Source organism: Somniosus microcephalus, chromosome 6 (assembly GCF_052327205.1).
Source record: "Somniosus microcephalus isolate GS21.2 chromosome 6, FLI_Smic_1.0, whole genome shotgun sequence".
Lineage (NCBI taxonomy): Eukaryota > Metazoa > Chordata > Chondrichthyes > Squaliformes > Somniosidae > Somniosus > Somniosus microcephalus.
In genome coordinates this window covers 84,905,943-84,931,229 of record NC_140992.1, presented here as the reverse complement: position 1 = coordinate 84,931,229, position 25,287 = coordinate 84,905,943, and the positions used below count along the sequence as shown (strand labels likewise).

Genomic DNA, 25,287 nt, shown 5'->3' with positions numbered 1-25,287 from the left:
CTGTCCACAAAAATCCGGCCAATTACCGCACCATCAGTCTACTCTCAATCATCGGCAAAGTGATGGAAGGTGTCATTGACAGTGCTATCAAGTGGCACTTACTCGCCAATAACCTGCTCACTGATGCCGAGTTTGGGTTCCACCAGGACCACTCGGCTCCAGACCGCATTACAGCCTTGGTCCAAACGTGGAGCTGAATTAGAGGTGAGGTGAGAGTGACTGCCCTTGACATCAAGGCAGCATTTGACCGAGTGTGGCATCAAGGAGCCCTAGTAAAACTGAAGTCAATGGGAATCAGGGGGAAAACTCTCCACTGGCTGGAGTCATACCTAGCAAAAAGAAAGATGGTTGTGGTGGTTGGAGGTCAATCATCCCAGGACATCGCTGCAGGAGTTCCTCGGGGCAGTGTGCTAGGCCCAACCATTTTCAGCTGCTTCATCAATGACCTTCCCCCACCATAAAGTCAGAAATGGGGATGTTTGCTGATGACTGCACAGTGTTCAGTGCCATTTGCAACTCCTCAGATAATGAAGCAGTCTATGCCCGTATGCAACAAGACCTGGACGACATTCAGGCTTGGGCTGATGAGTGGCAGGTAACATTTGTGCCACACAAGGACTATCTCCAACAAGTGAGAGTCTAACCACCGCCCCTTGACATTCAATGGCATTACCATCACCAAAGCCCCCGCCATCAACATCCTGGGGTCACCATTGACCAGAAACTTAACTGGACTAGCCACAAATACTGTGGCAACAAGAGCAGGTCAGAGGCTAGGTATTCTGTGGCGAGTGTCTCACCACCTGACTCCCCAAAGCCTTTCCACCATTACAAGGCACAAGTCAGGAGTGTGATGGAATACTCTCCACTTGCCTGGATGAGTATAGCTCCAACAACACTCAAGAAGCTCGACACCATCTAGGACAAAGCAGCCCGCTTGATTGGCACCCCATCCACCACCTTAAACATTCACTCCCTCCACCACCGGCGTACCGTGACTGCCGTGTGTACCTACAAGATGCACTGCAGTGATTCGCCAATGCTTCTTCTGCAGCACCTCCCAAACCTGCGACCTCTACCACCTAGAAGGACAAGGGCAGCAGGTGCATGGGAACACCACCACCTCCAAGTCACACATCACCCTGAAGTGGACGTATATTGCCGTTCCTTCATCGTCGCTGGGTCAAAATCCTGGAACTCCCTCCCTAACAGCACTGTGGGAGTACCCTCACCACATGGACTGCAGCGGTTCAAGAAGGCAGCTTACCACCACCACCTTGAGGGCAACTAGGGATGGGCAATAAATGCTGGCTTTGCCAACGATGCCCACAACACATGAATTAATTTGCTTTGTGTACATGATTTTGACATTGAATTAACTATTCTAACTTATACTTCCTGTTTCAAACTCTGCCTACCTCAGTAATGATTTTCCAATCTGATTGGTTACGTAGGATATACAGCACAGAAACAGGTCATTCGGCACAACCAGTCCATGCCGGCATTTATGATCCACTCGAGCCTCCTCTCATTCTTCCTCATCTAACTCTATCAGCATAACCCTCTCTATTCCCTTCTCCCTCATATGCTTATCTCCCCTTAAATGCATCTATACTATTTGCCACACAGGTTCCAGATTCCCAGTGGAGAGTCTAATTACTGTAACTTCCACTGCAATAGCCCATAGAAAGTTTGTGGGCAAGTGTAAATGTAATGAACCGTTAGCGCAGTTCGTTCACCACTGACCGCAAAATCCAGGCTATTATCTTTTGCAAGCAGCAGATGTGAATATTGAGGGCTGGGATAGTTATGCTTCAACTATTGCAATGACTTTACAAAGTGTATAAGTATTCACAATAGTTAAGTAGGTCACGCTCTTTACTTCCTACTGAGCTTTTCCTTTCAGTATTTGCCACAAGCAACCAAAATAAAACCAGCATTAAGCAACAAAAAATTTAACTCCTGACAACATTGTTGCCAACTCTATAGAAAATTTGATGGGTTTATTTATAAAACAAACTTTTATGTACAAGGCACTGATTTAAGTTTCTTTCAAAGAATTGAGTTGAAAATTAAATTATAAATAGAAAATTGGAGAGCTCTCAGGATAAATATTAAAAGCACACTGAATTTAATGGAACAGCTAGCAATAAAATTCTTCTTGTAGATTAATAATTATTGATTCAAATAGTATTAAAGGAAATGGATGGTTGAGGATTGCTGTTGAATTCGTTTTCATTGAATATAATTGTATGTAACGGGCTAATAATTGTGATTCTGGTAGGTAGCGCTTTGCAATAATTTCCTCCGAGCGGGTGACCAGTCACTCTTGACAAGTAATCTGAGGCCAGTGCTGTGAGTGAGGGGGCCAGACCACTGGTAAATAGTCAAGTGTTATGTTAAATGGCTGCTTGCATGGTTTTTAGCCTCTGCCTTTTTAACCTGAGGTAGTGTCGTAGGGAGCGACGTCAAAGTTACATTAGCCCAAGCCGAAGGAAATCCGCTGTCAGGGAATTGACAACAGCTATAGAGTCGAGGCCAGGATGGTAGGAGCATGGAGCCTCCAACTGACGTACATTGTCCGAACCTACAGGCACTGAGCTGCACATTGCGTGTCCTGGGTCGGCGGCCTCCTTGCACACAGCCACCAGCTGATGGGAGCATGAACAGTACAAGGAATCTGTTGCATCTATTATGGGTGATGGGTCCTGACAGTTACTAAAACCCTCATTAATTTTAATTTGGTGCATGTGAAGTGGTGACTGGGGTTACGAGAAGTAGCAAACAATCGAAGGCTGGGCAGCGGCCAACAGCATGTAACTGGGGGAGGAGCAAAATAACAGCTGGACTGGCCAAACTGAGTCGCAGCTCAAGGCATGTAACCAGGGATAAGTGAAATACGCCAGTTACGATGGCTAAATCAGGAGGCGGGGAGTGGCACTCTAATCTCGCTAGGAGTACAAGAAAGCGGCTCTAATGACCGCATTGGAGCTGGGTGGGTGCAACTACCACGACATACCCTGCCCAACTTTCCTGCTTTACAAATACTATTTTTAAACAACAGAATTTGCTGTTTGAATAAAACGTGGATTTCATATCCTCTCACCTGCAGCTTGAAAGCCACCCACTAGCCTCCAGCCCTGGTTATATCCCTCCCTCAAATAGCACCTCGCAGCCACCTTTGGAAAATGCAGCCTGCAGCCCGCAGTACCACCACGTCACACCACCCAGAACCTCCCATCTAAAAGGACAGAAGAAACAGAAATAGCAACACAAAGCTCAGGTAGCACAAAGCCTAACCTCCAACTCACTGAGCAATCCCCACAGATGATCTGCTAGTAATGTAATAATAATGGCATGTCAGCACTCCAAACATCATATTCAAGACATCACCCGCTGTTGCAAGTTTCTGTATCGCACCTAATACCAAACCCAGAATGTCTGCAGCTTCTTATTTGACCTTCCATCAAGCAAAACCAAGGTTCTCAATTGTAGTCTGGCCTCTCCCTAAACTGAGCGTTCATTTCAAGAATGCAGAGCAATTATACCTTTGTAACCTTAAATGGATACACACCTAGACTTCATCAGCAGAATAATATATTGGGCCAAAAATTGCAGTCTCCGGAGTACGCCGCCGACCTACGAAAAGAATACATACTTGTGGAAGGCCCGGAACGGAGACTTCCTCTTCAGCGCTGCAGAGTTGTGCTCCACGTATTACATCAGGAAGGCCAGGAGCGCAGCGTACAGCCTATGCGCAAGGGAAGACACGCCCACAAAAGCTGTCAAAACTAAGCCATGCCCACAGAAATTTCTCTCCGTCTTTTACATTGAAATTGCATTTTAAAATCTTCTAAAAACTTTTAATTAAATTGGTATTTGGACTTGCAGTATTTCATTGTTTTTTGCATCCAAACTCTCAATTTATGAGTCCCTATGTATACAACTTCCTGGTTAGATAGTCAATAAAGGTCTAACACTCCTACAAGTAATGTTGAACCTCAAAGAGATTCCCAGCCATATATGCAATGTTAATTTTCAGGATTAAAATATATTATTCAGACCTCATTTAGACTGGTAATGGATAAATCTATTTTCCTTGTTATAGATGCTGTTTTAACGTGACAATTCTGCAGGTGTAACATGTTCATCAATACGCTTGATTATACATTGTCATTAGCGATCATTTGATTTCCACAAGTTCAGTAAAGATAGTTTTGGTACACATTTTATAATGGAGAACTTAAGAATTGTTATAATTTATTTGGGCTGTACCCAATCATGCTGCAGCAAAAGTCAAGGGCCACACATATTGCAGGTTTAATTATGTTTCTCTTTACAAAGATATAGTTGCCAATATTTCTTGGGAAAATATAAGTAAACTGCCAAAATATATATACTCTTTAAAATTGCTTTGTATCATTGTTAAGAAAACATGTAAGGGCGGACTAATCATTTTAAAATGCATTTCCAATCAAAATTAATTGATAAGATTGTAAACGGTGCTATCCTGTGTTTATCTTGGTATCGGGGAAATGCAAAGTGTGATTTTTTTTTAAACTGCAGGTCTTCTTTTGCAGCGTGAAATGGGCTCCTACTCTTGCTTTCAGAAACCCTAAGAGTTTTGTCTAATTGCTGGGCGGTTGGAGGGCAAATAGTCTTCTCTGCCAGCAATTGTGAGTTACTCGATGGTGTGGATGACCTGTAGAGGTGTACCTTGACAGATTGCAAGTTCGGGATTCAGTGCGTGCGCAAGCGCATGCAGAAATCCTGAACTTGCAGTGTATTTCAAAGGCGGTATGATGGCGTGCTCTCTGAGTATGCAGTCATACCCACCACAAAATCTGGGCCATCATGTTTGCTGGTCTTCATAAAACAGCACAACCTTTTAACATTACTATGAGCAGCACCACAGGAGATTCACTTTTTAGCACTCATTTCCTATCTATCACACTTCTCTATCACAGTTCACGTATCACATTCAACTTTTTATGTAACATTTCAAACAAAATTATAAAGAACAAAGGAACTCTCCAGGAACACACAATACAGGAGCCAGGATGCTTAGTCTCCTCATTGAGATCTGTGTGAACTTAACTGTGTTTACTTGGCTGCAGTGTTTACTTAACCACAGTTAAACTCTCCACTTCACCTGACGAAGGAGCAGCGCTCCGAAAGCTTGTGATTTCAAATAAAACTGTTGGACTATAACCTGGCGTTGTGTGACTTCTTTTCATTAGCCTTAAAGGGACACAGACTGATACATCATATGGTATATTGTTCCTGACCTAAAACAGCACATCCTTTGACTTACTTTGAGCAGTGCCAAAAGAGATTTGCTAATATGTTTGTTGGCAACATATGTCGTGATGTGTTTTCATTATAAATGTGAAGTGCCTGTCCCACAACAAATTCTGATTTGGCTCAAATTTCCCAGAACCAATTGAAAAGTATTTTACTGTCCTCTGGCACATATCACAAATGTAGAATCCTAGAATGTTACAGCACCGAAGTAGGCTATAATAAGCCCATCAAATTTCCCCTGGTCTTTCTCTTTACATGAGCAACCTAGTCTAATCCCACTCTTATTCATTCCCAATATTCTTAAATAATTTGTTAAATAATTGTGATCCTTTTGCTTCTTTCCAAATCATTTCAGCGGCATATCCATCTCTCCCTGCACCCATACTCCAGCATTGACAACCTTTGCAAATGCATGGAGACAGAGCAGTAATTCAACCACATTAACATTCGATCAAACCATTAACTGAATAGCAGTTAGAAAATTAAATTGTAAAATGTATGTCCTTGCATTATCCTCTGGCAGGGTAGGAATCAACAGGGAAAGTTGAAGCTCATCCTACCTGTGCTGTGAACACTTCATCAGTTAACGTGCAGAGTTTTTCCAAGGCGATCTACAAGAATAATTTATATGCCTTCACCAAGCATTATTGTCTTAATGAGGTTAGAAAGCTTAGCACTGCTGTGCTCTAAGCTGACTTGAGCAATTGTCCCTGCAATTTTAGTACTACTTTGGAATTATACTATTTGTAGGTGGAGTTGAGGAAATGAAGTAGTGTTAGATTAAAGTAGATACGATGTTACTCCATCTTTGAAATAAGTTCAACATCCATATCCAGAGCTTCCACTAAACGTACCACTTGATTCTCTTCCTGAGCCAGTGCTGTTTGAGGCTGTTAGTTTGGATTTTCTCCCAGTAATATCCAGGACAACTTTTTGTTTGAGGTCTTTGTTTCTTTCTCTGATCAAATAAACAAGGGTGTGGTTCAGGACAGTGAAACTTGCCTAACCAAAATGGCCTTTCAGGGATGTAAAATATTTACAAGGGACAGTACGCTTCGGATGACTACACCCCCGTGGATGATGGCAAACCTTAATTGTGCATTGAGGTTGAACGTCTTTTAAAAGAATAAAAAAGACTATGTAATCAAACAGTTTTTGAACATTTTACCCTGCGTGCAAACAAAAATATTACTGTTTCAGTATAACTGTTCAGGCTTTAAAGTTAATAGTGATTTATAATTTGTATTTAAAGAAAAGCAGAGATTTGAGCATGCAATCTAGACTTGACACTTCAGTGCTGTACTGAGGGAGTGCTGCGCTGTCGGAGGTGCTGGTTTTCGGATGAGACATTAAACTGAGGCCCTGCCTACCCTCTAAGGTGGACGTAAAAGATCACGCATTATTTAAAGAGCAGGGGAGTTCTCCCATTGTCGTGGACATTTATCCTTCAACCAACACATAAGACAGATTATCTAGTAATTTATTTCATAGCTTTTTGTGGGAGCTTGCTGTGCACGAATTGTCTGCTGTGTTTCCTACATTATGTCAGTGACCATACTTCAAAAGTACTTAATTGGTTGTAAAGCGCTTTGGGATGCTCCTGAGGTTTTGAAAGCCGTTATATAAATGCAAGTCTTTCTTTAAAAAGATGTGTCCACACAGTTTAACTAAAGTAATTTTAGACTATCCAAAAATGTGTATTTGACAGCCAGCTTAAAATATTACGCATCCTGGATCAAACCTTCTTCTCTGTTACCTAAATTGAAAGATGTTTAAACTGCTTTAGGAAAGTTTACCTAAATGACAAAATTTATCTAGACAGATATTTTGCATAAGCTTCTGCTTTCAAGTACCATAAAATGGCAACATTTGCTGGATGTCTAACCTATCTAAAGGAATGCCATAAAGCATGGTCAGTGCGTGGTTGATGTACATCTGGATATGAAATTTCCCTTAGCAGAGAGGTCAATAACCAGGGGGCATAGATTTAAAGTAATTGGTAGAAAGATTAGAGGAGAGTTGAGGAGAATTTTTTCACCCAGAAGGTGATGGGGGTCTGGAACTCACTGCCTGAAAGGATGGTAGAGGCAAAAACCCCCATCGCATTTAAAAAGTACTTGGATATGCACTTGAAGTGCCGTAAGGACCAAGAGCTGGAAAGTGGGATTAGGCTGGGTAGCTCTTTTTTGGTTGGCACAGACACAATGGGCTGAATGGCCTCCTTCATAAATTTCTATGATTCTATGAAACCTGTAAAAGAAATTTAGCTGAAGTTTGCTTGGTTGTCTTGATGCATGTAGTAAAGTGAAATGAATATTCTGCATTTCTCTTCAATTAGCCTTGTGTCTGCGTGTTCTGCTCTGTTAAGAACATGAGACTTTGAAAACGTAATTTTTGTAGTTCGTGACTTAAGCAACAAGATAAAAGATGCATCCAAACTGCGGGACAAAATAACAGTCGAGAGATAAAGAGCTAGACGTCGTTCATTGTTTGAGTACATGTTGAACATAACATTACGTTTTTATAGATGTATGCTTTTGAGGCAGAATTATTTGGTAGTTCAACGTTTCTAATCTTTCTAGACGCTAGAGGGCAGTGTTGATATTCCATTAGACGAGAGCACACTGGGCCTATTGCACGACTGTTAACCTTGTTTTGGTGCGTGATTTCCAGCACTTATTGGGTGAATGCATATCATCATTCTTGGGCACAGTTTTGTGCGGATTTGTGCGTTCCTGGCCTCCGTTTTGCACCAATTGTCAATCCTGTGACATTTCATATCCCCTTTAGAGTGCCCGGTAATCCAGTGAGAATGAGCTCTTCCGTGCACGCGTAGTAGAGGTAATTCACAAAGGATTAGGGGGCTATTTAATCGGTCTCCAGAGTTCCCCAGGCAGACATAGGTTAGCACGTATATAAAGAACTCCACTCTTCCTAAGAAATAACAAGGACAGAGAACAAGTTTTTAGCATTTTACTTCTGTATTTATTTTTCTGCATCCTGTTTTGCAAACCCATAAATATTATGTGATATGGGTTCCTCAGTCGTTTAGGAATAACTGCAAATTAAAAATAAAAAGGACTAATGGCTAGTGACTAAAGAGCCAAAACTGTGGTTATACACTGTTTTCTAAGGGTTATTTTGATCAATGTACCATGATGGTGTCACATTATGATAAGATTATGCTTTAGTTTGGAGATTGGGTAGCACCAAAAGACCTGAGCAGTAGGATTCTTAGGCACTTGGTTACTCTGTATAATTTTTGCTCAACTTTGCCTCAGCAAAACCTTTTCAACAAAACACTGATGCATCATACTTTACCTCAGCTCCTGAAGATAACTGAGAACATTTACTTTATGCAGATTACAAAATCATTTATTTTGCAACGTCAAAGGTAAACATTTTCCAAAGCTGCACATGCGGATGGCGTAATCTACAGTATCCCAGCATGTAAAATGATGCTTTCAATCTTACTAATGCATAACTGCATAAAGTGAAATACAAGTTACAAGTTTGTGACTGGTTACATAAACAAAATCTACACTGCTGGTTTATGTATTACAGATGTCTTTTACTAAATTATTAATTCACAGATTAAGTTTGATTTAAATTACTTATGAAAAAGATGTAGGTTTTCACATTCCATAAATAAGAACATTCTTTGGAGATGAATTCAGTACACTGTATAATAAGAAATTTATTCCACTGGAAACAATGTGCTGAATTAATACACTGGCCGATTCCTCTTTGCTGCAATCTTGCATATTTTTTTGAGCATTAGGGATTGCATTCGGCGATGGAAATAATCAGTTTTGAGAAACTGGGTTAACTGTATAAATGTTCACTCCGTTGTATTTTCTGCCATAATCTATGTCCAGTATTCTGTTCGGATTCCTCCCAACAGCAGCGATAGCGTTCAAACCATTTTTCAATCGTTGAAACCATACACAATAACGGAACAGAAATAGTGGTGTTTAGCAGAAATAGCTGAGGGGGTTTAGGGTTTAGCAGCTGTTTTAGAACATGGTATTGTTAGGGGATGGTTCTAGGGTCTGGCAGTACAAGTCCTGTCAGTGGTTAAATTACCCTGGGGAGAAGCAGAAAAGTGAAGCTGTTGCAGCTAAGGGGTAGAAATTAAATACATAGGTAAAGGAAAATATAATAATTAATCTCAAACACTTTAAATACCTTAATGCCTTGTAATAAAACAGAATGTGACTTATTCAGTCATCGTAAATCAGAGGCCCATATAATGTATTGCGCAGTACATGTCCTAATATACCTATTCTGAACTTGCGAACAAGGTCTTTGCCGTCCATGATCTTATTGTGGATGATTGAATTGACATCATGATGGAAATGGCTCATGGTGATGGCGCCTTCCGCTTACTGAAGCCTCCCCACCTGGCTATACATTCCACCACCTCCCCCGCCCAAACCACCGTGGTTGCAGTGTTGCCCTTATTGCTAAATTTCTCTGTATGCCTATCTTCCTACTCTTGCACCTTCCTCTTTGAGCACCTCACCTTGTTTCACCCTTTCAACTCTCCTTTAAAATCCTTGTTCTCTACTGCCCACCCCAAGTTTCTCACCGAAATGTCCTCACTGTTTTCCTCTCTCAGCCTCTGCACTGTGTAACTTCTCATCCTTAGTGATATCAACCTCTCATCCTAACTCACTTTGCCCTCTGTCCTCTGAGTTCATTGCCCTCCTGTCCTCCCTTACCTTCTCCCTCCATATAAACTCTCCTACCCGTATTCACGGCCACCATCTTGACCTTGCCATCTTGTGTGGCCTATTTATTCCCTGTCCCATTCACAGACAAGGCCATCTCTATCATTTCCTTGTATCCCTCCCCACTCACAACCCCCTTCCCCACTTCCTTCTGCATCCGCCCTGGGAAAAAACTTCTCCCGAGTCACTTACAACGGCACTTTCAAACTCCCAACTGCCTTGTCATTGACCCTCCAGAGTCAATACAAAGTACCATTTACAGACCTCTTCTTAAACACACTTCTGACTTCTGCAAAACTTTCCCTTTAAGCACTTAAGCTTATCAAGATTGATCACTCTTCATCAAAGTGGCACTTTTCACTAAAATAATGCAACTATATCTACTAAATAACTCTCTCTGCTTGGTTATTTTTTAAAAATAAGAGTGTAACAGGAAAAAAAGGCCAAAACAAGGAAAAATGGTAAAAAGACAAAGTTAAAAGCTCTATATCTGAATGCATGTAGATTGGTGAAGTCAAGCATAGGTCCCTTGCAATCAGAATCAGGGGAATTTATAATGGGGAACAAAGAAATGGCAGACCAATTAAATACATACTTTGGTTCTGTCTTCACAAAGGAGGACACCAATAACCTTCCAGAGATGTCGGGAAACATAGGGTCTAATGAGAGGGAGGAATTGAATGAAATCAGTATTTGTAGGAAAATGGTGTTAGGGAAATTGATGGGATTGAAGGCCGATAAATCCCCAGAGCCTGATAATCTACATCTTAGGGTACTTAAGGAAGTGGCCGTAGAAATAGTAGATGCATTGCTGGTCATCTTCCAAAATTCTATAGACTCTGGAACAGCTCCCATGGATTGGAGGATAGCTAATGTAACCCCACTATTTATAAAAAAAAAAAAAAAAAAAAAAGTGGTAGAGAGAAAATGGGGAATTATAGACCGGTAAGCCTGACATCTGTAGTGGGGAAAATGCTAGAGTCCATTATAAAAGATGTAATAGCAGAGCACTTGGAAAACAGTGACAAGATCGGACAAAGTCAACATGGATTTACAAAAGGTAAATCATGCTTGACTAATCTGGAATTTTTTGAGGATGTAACTAGTAGAATAGATAAGGGAGAACCAGTGGATGTGGTGTATTTGGACTTTCAGAAGGCTTTAGATAAGGTCCCGCATAAGAGATTAGCGTGCAAAGTTAAAGCACACGGGATTGGGGGTAAGGTACTGTCTTGGATCGAAAACTGGTTGGCAGACAGGAAGCAAAGAGTTGGAATAAACAGGTCTTTTTCGAGTGGCAGGCAGTGACTAGTGGGTTACCGCAGGGATCGGTGCTAGGACCCCAGCTATTCACAATATATATAAATGATCTAGACGAAGGAACTAGATGTAATGGCCCAGAAATTCGGGTCTTCACAGGAGAGTACGCACGGGGTACTCGCCCGTAGGCCCGATGGAAGTGCTGGTTTCCTGCATGCGCGGGAAACCGGCACTTCCGTTCCTCTGAACGAAAGGGTTCAGAGGTCGAACGCGTGCGCGGGGGAGGCTGCGCGTGCGCATCAAACTTAGGGTTTTTTTTACAGGTTTTTCCGGGAGGGTAAGCCTGCAGAATTTAGAAATGTAAAAAGCAGGCGTAAGGCCTGCTTTTTGCAAGGTAAATGGTGAATTAATTAAAATTAAAACATTTTTTCCACAAGTTTATTATTTTTAAATACTTTAAAGCAAGGTAAGTTTATTTTTAGCCCTTTTAGAATATAAAATTTTTTTTTTTCAAAAATTTAAATTATTGTTTTTAAAAGTTATTTCATGTAATTTACAGTTTATTTAAAAAATGTGATTTAAAAAAAAAATTATTTGAAGGTTTAGTGCTATTTTGGGGCCGTAGTATTTATAAGTCTTGACGGCACTTCCTGTCAAGACTTATGAATGGAGCATTCCCTGCTCCGATTGGCTCCCCATGGCCCACGTGATCCCAGGGGACACTTCGAACTAACTGCGCCCCTGGGATACGCAAGCGCTGCGCGCCGGCAGCTGGACCAGGCCCCGGATCTGAATTCCACGGGGCCCTATAGCTCAACGGCCGGCGCGCTAGGTAAGTGCAGGTCGGGGGCTTGCACCCGCGGGAAGCCCCCGACCTGAATTTCTGGGCCAATATCTCCCAAGTTTGCAGACGACACAAAGCTGGGTGGGCGTGTGTGCTTCGAGGAGGATGCAGAGAAACTCCAGTATGATTTGGACAGGTTGGATGATTGGGCAGATGTATGGCAGATGCAGTATAATGTGCATAAATGTGAGGTTATCCAATTTGGTGGCAAAAACAGGAAGACAGATTATTATCTGAATGGCAATAGATTGGGAAAAGGGGAAGTGCAACAAGACCTGGGCGTCTTTGTGCACCAGTCGCTGAAGGTAAGCATGCAGGTGCAGCAGGCAGTTAAGAAGGCAAATGGTATGTTGGCCTTCGTAGCAAGAGGATTCGAGTACAGGAGCAAGGATGTCTTGCTGCAGTTGTACAGGGCCTTGATGAGACCACACCTGGAGTATTGTGTGCAGTTTTGGTCGCCTTATCTGAGGAAGGATGTACTTGCCATGGAGGGAGTGCAGCGAAGATTCACCAGACTGATACCTGGGATGGCAGGAATGACGTACGAGGAGAGATTGGGTCGATTACACTTATATTCACTAGAGTTTAGAAGAATAAGAGCGGATCTCATTGAAACTTATAAAATTCTAACAGGACTAGACAGACTAGATGCAGGAAGGATGTTCCCGATGGCGGCGGAGTCCAGAACCAGAGGTCACAGGATAAGGGGTAAGCCATTTAGGACAGAGATGAGGAGGAATTTCTTCACCCAGAGAGTGGTGAACCTGTGGAATTCTCTACCACAGAAGGCAGTTGAGGCCAATTCATTAAATATATTCAAGAAGGAGTTAGATATATTTCTTAAGGCTAAAGGGATCAAGAGATATGGGGAGAAAACCGGTTCAGGGTACTGAATTTAAATGATCAGCCATGATCTCATTAGATGGCGGAACAGGCTCGAGGGGCCGATGGCCTACTCCTGCTCCTATCTTCTATGTTTCTATTCGTAACAAGATAAATGAGTTGACGGCACAAATAGATACAAATGGATATGATCTGATCGCCATTACAGAGACGTGCTTGCAAGGCAACCAGCGCTGGGAACTGAATATTCCAGGGTATATGATAATTCGGAAGGATAGAAAGAAAGGAAAGGGAGGTGGGGTGGCTTTGTTGGTAAAAGATGGGATCAGTGCAGTGGTGAGAAATGATATTGGCTCAGAAGATCAAGATGTAGAATTGATTTGGGTGGAGATAATAAATAATAAAGGGGAAAAAGTCTCTGGTGGGCATAGTCTACAGGCCCCTGAACAGTAGCAATGCTGTTGGACAGAGTATAAATCAATGAATAATGGAGGCCTGTAAAAAAGATACGGTAATAATCATGGGTGATTTAATCTCCATATTGATTGGACAAATCAAATTGGCCATGGTAGCCTGGAGGAGGAGTGCATAGAGTGCATCCGGGATGTTTTCCTAGAACAGTATGTAATGGAACCAACCAGGGAGCAGGCTATCTTGGATCTGGTACTATGTAATGAGACAGAATTAATAAATGATCTCATAGTAAAGGATCCTCTAGGAAAGAGTGATCATAGCATGGTTGAATTTCAAATTCAGTTGGAGGGTGAGAAAGTTGTATCCCAAACCAGTGCCCTGATCTTAAACAAAGGCAATTATAATGGCATGAGGGCAGAACTGGCTAAAGTGGACTGGAAAAACAAATTAAAGGGTAAGAAAGTTGAAATGAAGTGGCGGACATTTAAGGAGATATTTCATAACTCTCAACAGAAATATATTCCAGTGAGAAAGAAAGATTTTAAGAGAAGGGAGCACCATCTGTGGCTAACTAAGGAAGTAAAGGATGGTATCAAATTGAAAACGAAGGCACACAATGTTGCCAAGATTGGTGGGAGACCAGAGGATTGGGAAATTTTTAAAAACCAGCCAATAGATGACACAAAAAAATAAAGAGAGAAGATGAATTATGAGAGTAAGCTGGCAAGAAACATTAAAACAGATAGGAAGAGCTTCTACAGTTATATAAAAAGGAAGTGGGTAGCTAAAGTAAACATTGGTCCCTTAGAAGATGAGACTGGGGAATTAATAATGGGGAACGGGGAAATGGCAGAGACTCTGAACAAATATTTTGCATCTGTCTTCACTGTAGAAGACACTATCAACATCCCAATAATGGATAATCAAGGGGCCACAGGGAGTGGGGAACTAAAGACAATCCCTATCACTAAGGAAATAGTACTCAGTAAAATAATGGGACTAAAAGACGACAAGTCCCCTGAACCAGATGACCTGCATCCCAGGGTCTTGCAGGAAGTGGCTGCAGAGATCGTGGATGCATTGGTTGCAATATACCAAAATTCCCTGGACTCTGGAGAGGTCGCAGCGGATTGGAAAACCACTAATGTAACACCCCTATTTAAGAAAGGAGGGAGACAGAAAGCAGGAAACTATAGACCAGTTAGCCTAACATCTGTCGTTGGGAAAACACGAGTCCTTCATTAAGGAAGCAGTACTAGGGCATTTGGAAAAACATAGTGCAGTCAAACAGAGTCAGCATGGTTTTAGGAAAGGGAAATCATGTTTAACAAATTTGCTGGAGTTCTTTGAGGATGTAACAAGCAGGGTGGACAAGGGTAAGCCAGTGGATGTGGTATATTTGGATTTCCAAATGGCATTCGATAAGGTGCCACATAAAAGGGTACTGCATAAAATAAGAGCTCACGGAGTTGGGGGTAATATATTAGCATGGATAGGGAATTGGCTAACTAACAGAAAGCAGAGAGTCGGGATAAATGGGTCATTTTCTGGTTGGCAAACAGTAATTAGTGGGGTGCCACAGGGATCGGTGATGGGGCCTCATCTATTTACAATCTACATCAATGACTTGGATGAAGGGATCGGGTGTAATGTAGCCAAGTTTGCGGATGATACAAAGATGGGTGGGAGAGCAAGTTGTGCAGAGGACTCAAATAATCTGCAATGGGATATAGATAGGCTAGGTGAGTGGGCAAACATTTGGCAGATGGAGTATAATGTGGGAAAGTACAAGGTTATCCACTTTGGCAGGAAAAATAAAAAAGCAAACTATTATTTAAATGGAGAGAGATTACAAAATGCTACAGTTCAGAGGGACCTAGCTAGCATGCAGGTACAGCAAGTAATCAAAAAGGCAAATGGCATGTTGGCCTTTATTTCAATGGGGTTGGAGTATAAAAGCAGGGATGTCCTGCTACAACTGTACAAGATATTGGTGAGACCACACCTTGGGGACTGCATACAGTTTTGGTCTCCTTATTTAAGGAAGGATATACTTGCATTGGAGGCAGTTCAGAGACGATTCACTAGGTTAATTCCAGTGATGAGGGGTTTGAATTAAGAGGAAAGGTTGAGCAGGCTGGGCCTATACGCATTGGAATTTAGAAGAATGAGAGGTGATCTTATTGAAACATATAAGATACTGAGCGGGCTTGATAAGGTAGATGCAGAGAGGATGTTTCCTCTCATGGGGAAATCTAGAACTCGGGGGCACAGTCTCAGAATAAAGGGTCGCCCTTTAGAACTGAGATGAGGAGGAATTTCTTCTCGCGTCGTAAATTTGTGACATTCTTTGCCCCAGAGAGCTGTGGCGGCTGGGTCATTAAATACATTTAAAGTAGAGATAGACAAATTTTTGCAAGATAAGGGAGTAAAGGGTTATGGGGAGCGAGCTGGGAAGAGGCTTTGAGCCCTAGATCAGCCATGATCTTATTGGCCCAGAAATTCGGGTCGGAGGCTGCCCGCGGGTGCAAGCCTCTGACCTGCACTTACCTTGCGCGCCGGCCGTTGAGCTGTGGGCCCGCATGGTATTCCGATCCTGGGCCTCCTCCAACTGCCGGCGCACAGTGCTTGCATATCCCAGGGGCGCAGTTAGTTTGGAGCGTCCCCTGGGATCACGTGGGCCATGGAGAACCAATGGTAGCAGGGAATGCTTCATTCATAAATTTGACAGGAAGCATTGTCGAACCTATAAATACTATAAGCCCCAAAACATAACTAAAACTTCAAATAAATTTTTTAAAAAACCATCACATTTTTATAAAATAACTATAAATTACATGAAATAACTATTTTAAACAATAATTTTGAAAAAATTAATTACATTTTCTAACAGGGCTAAAAATAAACTTACCTTTAACGTGTTTAAAAATAATAAACCTGTGGAAAAAATGTTTTAATTTTAATTAATTCACCACTTACCTTGTTAAAAGCAGACCTTGCGCCTGCTTTTTAAAAGTGTAACTCCTGGAGACTTACCCTCCCGGAGAACCCTGCAGAAAAAACGTAAGTTCGATGCGCACACGCTGCCTCTCCGGCGCACATGTTCCACCTGTCAATCCCTTCTTTCAAGGGAACGGAAGTTCCGGTTTCCCGCGCATGCGCAGTGCATGTACGAAACCGGCACTTTCGTTGGGCCTACGCGCGAGTACCCAGTGCGTACTCGTGCGTGGGGACCCGAATTTCTGGGCCATTGAATGGCAGAGCAGGCTCGAGGGGCCAAGTGGCCTATTCCTGCTTCTATTTCTTATGTTCTTATTTTTAATTAAACTGAAAATTAGTATTGCATAGTAACACAGTGGAATATATTTTAATAACCATGGTTTATAACAATTATCCATACATAATTATCAAATTTTCCTTGCCAAAACCAAATTCTATTAAATATCTGTTGGTTCATTTACACATCAGTGCAAGTCAGTTATGCTGATTGGTTTAGCACTGATCTTTCTGTTTTAGTAACAGCAAAATTTTCACATCACATTAGCTAGTGGGCAACTGATTTAATGCAGCTGTTCATTCATCTTTTGCAATTCCATCTCCTCATCATGACGGATGCGAGGAATTGTGCAAGGTTTTAGCTTTTCACATTGGCAATGGTAGCTGCACTGCGATGATGCATCAGATGATGTGTTGGTTCAGAGCCTTTCTGACTACTTCAGATGGTACATTGTGTAATTTTACAAATCTCTTAAGATTTATCTTGGTGTAGATTGAAAAGGGCTCCTTCCCCGGGTTCAGAGCTGAGTGCTAAATGTAGTATTCACTCACATCCAGCATTCCTGCTGGGAACTCGGCTAAGATCAGCTCTGGGGAGTCTGTTTGAATCTTGAAATTATTCAGGCAAATTTTAGTCAAATTATACATTATGGACAAATCATCATCTAGCAAGATCCATCTCACTTATGTGGCAGGTCCGGAGGATGTGTGGGGGAACTCCAAACCAGCACATCAGCATTCTGCCTTCATTTCAAAATTAAACCAGCACTACATGTACAAAAACATGCATGTACAAAGAATCAGGTGCCTGTACATACCCAGGGGTTCTCTGGGTTCAGAGAAAATGAAAACAGGCGGGGCGGGGGGTGGGATCTCCTGCTCATCTACTGTAATTTCTGTGGAAGAGCGGCAGGAACACTGGAAGGATGTTTTTATGACAGACGAGTAAGAGAACCACTGCGGAAATTGTGTCGTCCACCCACCCCTCACATTTTCTGCTTCATGTACATCTAAATCTACTTTCTGGCATTACGGTGCTGCCGTAGATGGGGGAGCGGGGGGATGGGGACGAGGGTCAGACTTTCCATTTAATTAGGACGGTTTGAATGCAGGATATGAAATTGTGATGTCTTGATGCCATTGGTGTTTAGGTTGTTGCGCCTACTATAGTGCTGTACTGGAGCAGTGCAGCTCTTGGCATCAGACTATGTGCCTAGCCAAAACTGGTCTGATTGGAGGTGGAGCAGCTAAATTAGAATATGATTTGGCTATATAAAAATGTATTAGAAAAGGGAATTGTGCCAGAGGACTGGCAGACAGCTAATGTGTTTCCTATATTTAAAAAGGGAGATAGAACAAGTCCAGGAACTATAGACCAATTAGCTTAATGTCTGTGATAGGAAAGATGTAATAGAAAAACATCTAGAAACTGAAAATATACTTAAGAGTTGTCACATGGATTTAAAAAGGGACGGTCATGCTTGACCAACCTTATTGAATTCTTTGAAGAAGTAACAGAAAGGTTAGATAAGAGTAATGCAGTAGATGTAATATATTTGGATTTCAGAAAGGCCTCCGATTGGTTGTTACAAGATAAAGGCTCATGGGGTTGGGGGTAATATATTACTGTACTGGAGGATTGGTTAAAGGACAGAAACCAAAGAGTAGGAATAAGCGGGCTATTTTCAGGTTGGCAGGCTGTAAATTGTGGGGTGCCGCAAGGATCAGTGCTGGGGCCTCAGCTGTTTACAATTTATATTAATGACTTTGGTAAGACCACACCGATTACTGTGTAAAGCTTTGGTCTCTGTACTTAAAGGAAGGATCTACTTGCTTTGGAGGTGGTGCAATGAAGGTTCACTAGATTGATTCCTGGGATGAGGGGGTTGTCCCATGAGGAGATTGAGTAGAATGGGCCTGTACTCTCTGGAGTACTAGAAGAACGAGAGGTGATATCATTGAAACACATACAATTCTGAGAGGGTTTGACCGGGTAGATGCTGAAAGGCTGTTTCCCCTGGCTGGAGAGTCTAGAACTAGGGGTTATAGGACTCCGGATAAGAGGTCGGCCATTTAGGACTGAGATGAGGAGAAATTTCTTCACTCAGAGGGTTTGGAATTCTCTATCCTAGAGGGCTGTGGACGCTCAGTAGTTGAGTATATTCAAAGCTGAGATTGATAGATTTTTGGACTCTTAAGAGATATGTGGATTGGGCGGGAAAGTTGATTTGAGGTTGAAGATCAGCCATGATCCTCTTATTGAATGGCGGAACATGCTCTAAGGACCATATGGGCTACTCCTCCTATTTCTTATGTTCTTATAAGGTACCACATTGTAGACTCATGACTAAGGTCAGAACATGTGGAATCAGGGAACAAGTAGCAGAATGAATAGCAAGCTGGATACATAACAGAAAACAGAGAGGGGGTTAAAGCTAGTTATTCAGACTGGCAGAAGGTGGAAAGTGGTGTTCCACAAGGGTCGGTGCTGGGACCACTGCTGTTCACTATTTGCATAAATGATTTGGATTCTGGAAATCAGAAGTAACATTTCAAAATTTGTGGACAACACCAAATTAGGGTTCATTTCAACAGGATAGAACTGAAAAGCAGAGAAGTTATGTTAAACTTGTATAGAACTTTGGTTAGACTACACTTGGAGTACTGTGCACAGTTCTGGTCTTCATATTATAAAATGGATTAAGAGGCACTGGAGAAAGTACAAGAAAGATTTACTAGGATGATACCAGAATGGAGAGGTTATACCTATCAGGATAGATTGAACAGACTGGGGCTTTTTTCTACAGAAAAGAGAAGACTGAGGGGTGACCTGATCGAGGTCTTTAAGACTATGAAATGGGAGGAGGTTTGTGTCGAGCATAAACACTGGCATAGACATGCTGGGCCGAATGGCCTGTTTCTGTGCTGTAAATACTATGAAATACATATATATGTGTGTATGCTTTTATCTATTTGCAATATTGGTGGTTTAAAATGATCTAATAATTAGTTATTTTTTTTCTTGTCCAAACCAGTTGATTCTTGGGAATTACAAATGGCTTACCTATGACGAGGTCTATCATCGAGTTGCACATTTTGGTAGTGGGCTGGCTATGTTGGGCCAACGACCCAAATTCAACATAGCCATTTTCTGTGAAACCAGAGCTGAATGGATGATAGCTGCACAGTCCTGCTTCATGTACAACTTTCCCCGTGAGTAAAACTTTACATTAATGTATTCATATCAAAGTTCCTATTTAGTAGGGACTAACTATGTATATTTTGTCTAATTAGTAGTTTGAGCAGAACTGGTAGATACTAAATAGTCATGTAACTGTAGATAAGATTGCATTTTGTTTATTAATGAAGGGATAAAGGGAGCTGTGATGGCTGTTACTCTGATTTGGTGATAATCTGATTTCGACCTGATGCAATGGCTCTATGGGTAAATGCATCGTGTGATATCGTACTAAACCAAGCAGACCATGAAGTTTTGAAGTTTGAGCCCTGATCTCTACTGATTGCTATCCAGTAACCTCTGCTAGAAAGTGCAAGTGTGAGGGTGTCGGGTGAAAGCAAGATCATGCTGAGCTGTGATGACCAACCCCAGGATCAGATACTTCATCTATACCCATACAACAAGGTGCCATTTTGGATAAATGGGGTTTCTGGTGCCCTTTGAACTGTACCATGGCATAAGTTGCTGCTTTCTGGAGGGGAGAAAGTAAGCAGGCTCTGAATCCAATGTACAGTACAACTTTGCTGTTACTGCAAATCAAACCGGGTTTGTGCTGACATTACAGTTGTAGTGTAAGTGTATCCTCAGTTACAGCAGTACAGGAAACTCTCGATTTACCGGCACCTAAATAACCGGAAATCTCGGTTAACCGGCAAAATTCAGGAGTAGGTTCAGGTAAGTTTTACTTCATATTGTACTTGCCTTCCTCGATCTGTTGCTGTGCAAGGGTGTGGCTGCAGCTATTGCTAAGCTACAGAGACGCTTGGAACTTGTGGCCATTGTTCTGCACCTGTTGCTAAGCAACAGGGTTTGTTGCTTTATACGGAGCTCTCGGCTTTCCGTATCTTTTACTATAGCTCTGTTATCCGGAATTTTTGATGAACCGGCACCACGTTGGTCCCGTAGGTGCCGGATAAAAAAGAGTTTCCTGTATTGATACCGCTTACGACAAATGTGTAAAATGCTACATTTTTCCTTAGAAATATGTTGCTGCTATCAAAAATTACTAGGCTAAGCATAGTGTCAGTGAGAAAATAATGAGCTCTCTGCTCAACTTCTAAATTTTCTGAACTTGTTTATTTTAAAATAATAGTGCACAGTACTAAAAGGCTGCTATTTGTGGGGAATTAAATTGTAAAAGTGGTACAGGACAAATTCAAAGTGGCAAACCTAACCAAGTAGTCATAACGTTAAGATTTTTGTAGTACAAACTTTAAAACAAAAGTAGTTGTCATAATAAGAGTGGCACTGCTGAATTTAGTTACCATAAAATCATTAGATTATAACCTTTTTGGTGTCTTGGATGGAATACAGCTGCAAAACAATCAGCTTTTATTGAGCACTCAAAATTCAGGTGAACTTCACAATATACACTATGAGCAGAGGGGAAGCAGATTATTTTGGAAAAAATTGAAGTTGATTTTTATTCATGGTTTCCAGATATTTGTTGCACTTTATTAGACTTCGGTTAAACATGCAGACAAAAATTAAATATTTTTTACAGTTCATTGAATCTGTAAAAACTTTCACCTCATGCTGGAGTATGGTTCCATGGATGTCATTTGCCTTGTGGTATCTAAGCAAAGTAACCATTCTTCATGTGTGAGCCTAGACAGGGAATATTGATGGGCTGTTCAACTTGGGGAGGTGTCAGTTAGGCTGTGCACTGTCCTCAGCTGACATGGACTTCCAGCAGGATTGGTGAATAACAATGCGGATTGGGACTTCTGGCTAATTTCCATCTCCTTAACTAAGAGATATGAGGCCAGCTGTAGTTGCATTACTGTTGTCCAGGCTGACAGCACCTAACTCAGCACAGAGTGGGATTAAATGGAGTGGACTTGAACAGAGTGCTTTTCATAGTATTTACAGCACAGAAACAGGCCATTCGGCCCAGCATGTCCATGCTTTGGTTGGGAATTTGGAAAGAGTGGGAATTTCTGGTAAGTGTTGGGTAAGTAGAAGCTGTAAAAAGTGAAATTTAGTTTAAGATTTTGATTTTAACATAGAAATTTAAAACTTTAAAAACTATAGTTAACAGAAGCTGACTGCCAGTGGCAGTTAACTGTCAGTCAGGTGTAAGTGCTTGACTTGAATAGACGCTAATCAACAGGAGCAGGGGAGCTGAATCATCACTTGTAAATTGGGTGAGGCTGCAAGTGTATAAAAGTAAACATTTCTGCAGAGCACAGAGCGGGATTAAACGGAGTAGACATGAACAGAGTGCTTTGGTTGGGAATTTGGAGAAGAGAAGGAAGGAATTGTTGATTTTTGCCTACACTACTTGTAGTGCTTTGTGTTACAGGTAGATATTTAATTTCAGTACCCTTATGTAATATAGATCAAGTAAGTAGTCAGGAAACTACACGGTAAACTAAGTTACCTAATTACAAATTTAATTAAATAAATCAAGGTCATGTAGGGATGGCAGTGCAGGTGGTGTGCCGCAACTGCAGCATGTGGGAGTTTGTGGAAAGCATTGTGATCCCAGACAACAAGATGCAGGCACCTACTGCAAACGTGGAAGAACTTCAGCTCAGAGTTTTTGAGCTGGAGTCTGAGGTGCAGACATTGAGGGGCATCAGGGGAGAGGAGAGTTACCTGGACACTTTGATCCAGGAGGCAGTCACACCCCTTAGGTTAGGTAGCGGTACAGGTCTGGTTAGTGGTCAGGTACAGGGCGGTGTGACTGCAGCTCAGGCAGGTAAGGGGACCCCAGGTGCAGTACTGGAGGAGCCTCAGCCTTTGCCCTTGTCCAACAGGTATGAGGTTCTTGCTGCCTGTGTGGATGAGGGAAAAGCCAGCAGGATGGATGAACAAGCTGACCATGGTGCAGGAGGCCATTCAAGTGGGGGAGTGAAAGGGAATGTAGTTGTGGTAGAGGACAGTATAGTCAGGGGGATAGATACTGTTCTCTGCAGCCGTGATCGAGAGTACCGAAGGTGGTGTTGCCTGCCCGGTGCCAGGGTTAAAGACATCTCCTTGCAGCTGGAGAAGAACTTGGAGTAGGAGGGGAAGGATCCAGTTGTCATGGTCCACGTAGGGACCACCAACATAGGTAGAACTAGGAATTAGATTCTGCTGAGGGAGTTTGAGGAGCTAGGATCCAAATTAAAAAGCAGAACTTCAACAAAGGTAATAATATCTGGATTGTTACCTGAGCCACGTGCAAATTGGCATAGGGACAAGCAGATTAGAGGTTTAAATGCGTGGCTTAGAGTGGTGTGGGAGGAAAGGGTTTTGGTTCATGGGGCACTGGCACCAGTACTGGGGAAGGAGGGAGCTGTTCCGTTGGGACGCGCGCCACTTAAACTGGGCTGGGACCAGTGTCCTGGTGAACCGAATAACTAGGGCAGTAGACCGGGCTTTAAACTAATGAAGGGGGGCGGGAGGATTCAGGAAAGAGTAAATTTAAAAGCAGCGAGAGAAATGTCAAGGCTCTAGAGAAGAGTAGAGTTTTGGGTAAAAATATACAGTGGGTCAGGAAGGGACAGAGAGAGTAACAAAGGTAATAGGGCATCAGTGACTAAGGTGACATCAAGAAAAAAGAGAAATAAGTCAAACCTAAAGGCACTATCTGAATGCGCAAAGCATTCGCAACAAAATAGATGAATTAATAGCGCAGCTAGAAATGAACAGGTTTGATCTAATAGCCATAATGGAGATGTGGTTGCAAAGTGGCCAAGGTTGGGAACTACATATTCCAGGATACATAACTTTTAGAAGGGATAGGCAAAATGGAAAAGGAGGAGGGGTAGCCCTGATAAAGGATGGGATAAAGACAGTAGAGAGAAAGGATCTTAGCTCTGAAAATCAAGAAGTAGAATTAGTTCGGGTGGAGCTAAGAAACAGCAAGGGGCAGAAAACATTTGTGGGAGTTCTTTATAAGCCCCCAAACAGTAGTTGTAATGTAGGGCAGAGTATAAATCAGGAAATTAGAGGCGCTTAATACAGGAATCATGGGGGGCTTTAATCTACATATAGACTGGGCAAACCAAATTTGCAGTAATAGTGTGGAGGATGAATTCATGCAATGTATGCAAGATAGTTTTCTAGATCAGTATGTTGAAGAACCAACAGGAACAGGCTATTTTAGATGTTGTATTGTGGCATGAGAAAGGGTTAATTAATAACCTTGTAGTAAAGGGGCCTTTAGTGAAGAGTGACCATAATATAGAATTTTATGTTGAGTTTGAAAGTGACTTAGTTAAATCTAAGTAAAGCAAACTACGTAGGTATAAGGGGCGAGTTGTCTTAAGGTAAATTGGGAAACTACATTAAAAGGTATGACTGGACGAGCAAGGGCTAGCATTTGAAGAATTAATACATAATTTACAACAAATATACATTCCTTTTAAAGGCACAAAAACCTCACAGGAAAAGTGGTCTGACCATGGCTAACAAGAGAAGTTAAAGATAGTATTAGATCAAAGGAAGAGGCTTATAATGCTGCCAAAAAGGGTAGTAAGCCTAAGGATTGGGAGGATTTTAGAATTCAGCAAAGGAGAAGCAAGACATTGATAAAGAAAGTGAAAATTGTGTATGAGAGTAAACTTCCGAGAGACATAAAAACAGACTGTAAAAGCTCCTATATAGGTATGTAAAAAGGAAAAGTTTAGCAAAAGTAAATGTGGGTCTCTTACAGGCTGCGACTGGAGAAATTATAATGGGGAATAAGGAAATGGCAAAGAAATTAAACAAATACTTTGGCCGCTAATTTTTCAATGGAGGTGGGTTGCATGTGGGTCAGGTGGTTTCCGGCTTTCAGTCCCGCCCCCAACTGCATCTGGCCCACAGATGTGATTTTCCCTTGATTGACCTTGTTAAGCCTGCCCTGCGGGCTTGCCAGCCAATTAAGAGGAAGCTGGTCAGATGACGTCATTTGATGAAGCATCATCTGCCGGTTTTCTTAAAGGGACCACGCACAATTTTTTTTGACAGCTGATTTCTCAGTGTTTGACAGTATTGAGGTGCTGCAAACACTGACAACCACTGTACAAAGGTGAGCTCTTGCACTCAGGCTCTCCAATGACTCCCTTCATAGGCTGGAATAGATGGCAGCTGCAGGTGAGGTGACAGAAGCGAACTGTCACTGCTGAGAGAGGTTCTCCCAATGAGGTGGCACTGGACATGGATTTCAAAACTTGTTACCTAAAGAAATGTGTAAATGCATTAAAAATAAATTTCCCAACATGTTCTTACCTCTGAGACTCACCAGTGCACCATTGGATCCTTCACACCACTTCTGCAGCTGTCATCAATCCAGAAACATTACAGCAGACTCTCAACACGCCACACTTACCTGGCGTGGTATCCGGACGTCGGGAAACCACGCCACACTTACCTGGCGTGGTGTCCGGACGTCGGGAAACTCG

At 42.0% G+C, this 25,287-nt stretch overlaps 1 protein-coding gene across 5 annotated transcripts in view; it reads left to right on the top strand.

Annotated features, from left to right (window-relative positions):
• The window catches only part of acsl3a (acyl-CoA synthetase long chain family member 3a), a 145,646-nt gene that overhangs the window by 69,628 nt on the left and 50,731 nt on the right, over positions 1-25,287 (top strand). For all 5 annotated transcript variants that reach the window (XM_085990481.1, XM_085990479.1, XM_085990480.1 and 2 more), the window contains one exon: positions 19,710-19,887. In XM_085990481.1, the coding sequence (XP_085846607.1) occupies positions 19,710-19,887 (178 nt within the window). The remainder of the gene's footprint in view (positions 1-19,709; positions 19,888-25,287) is intronic.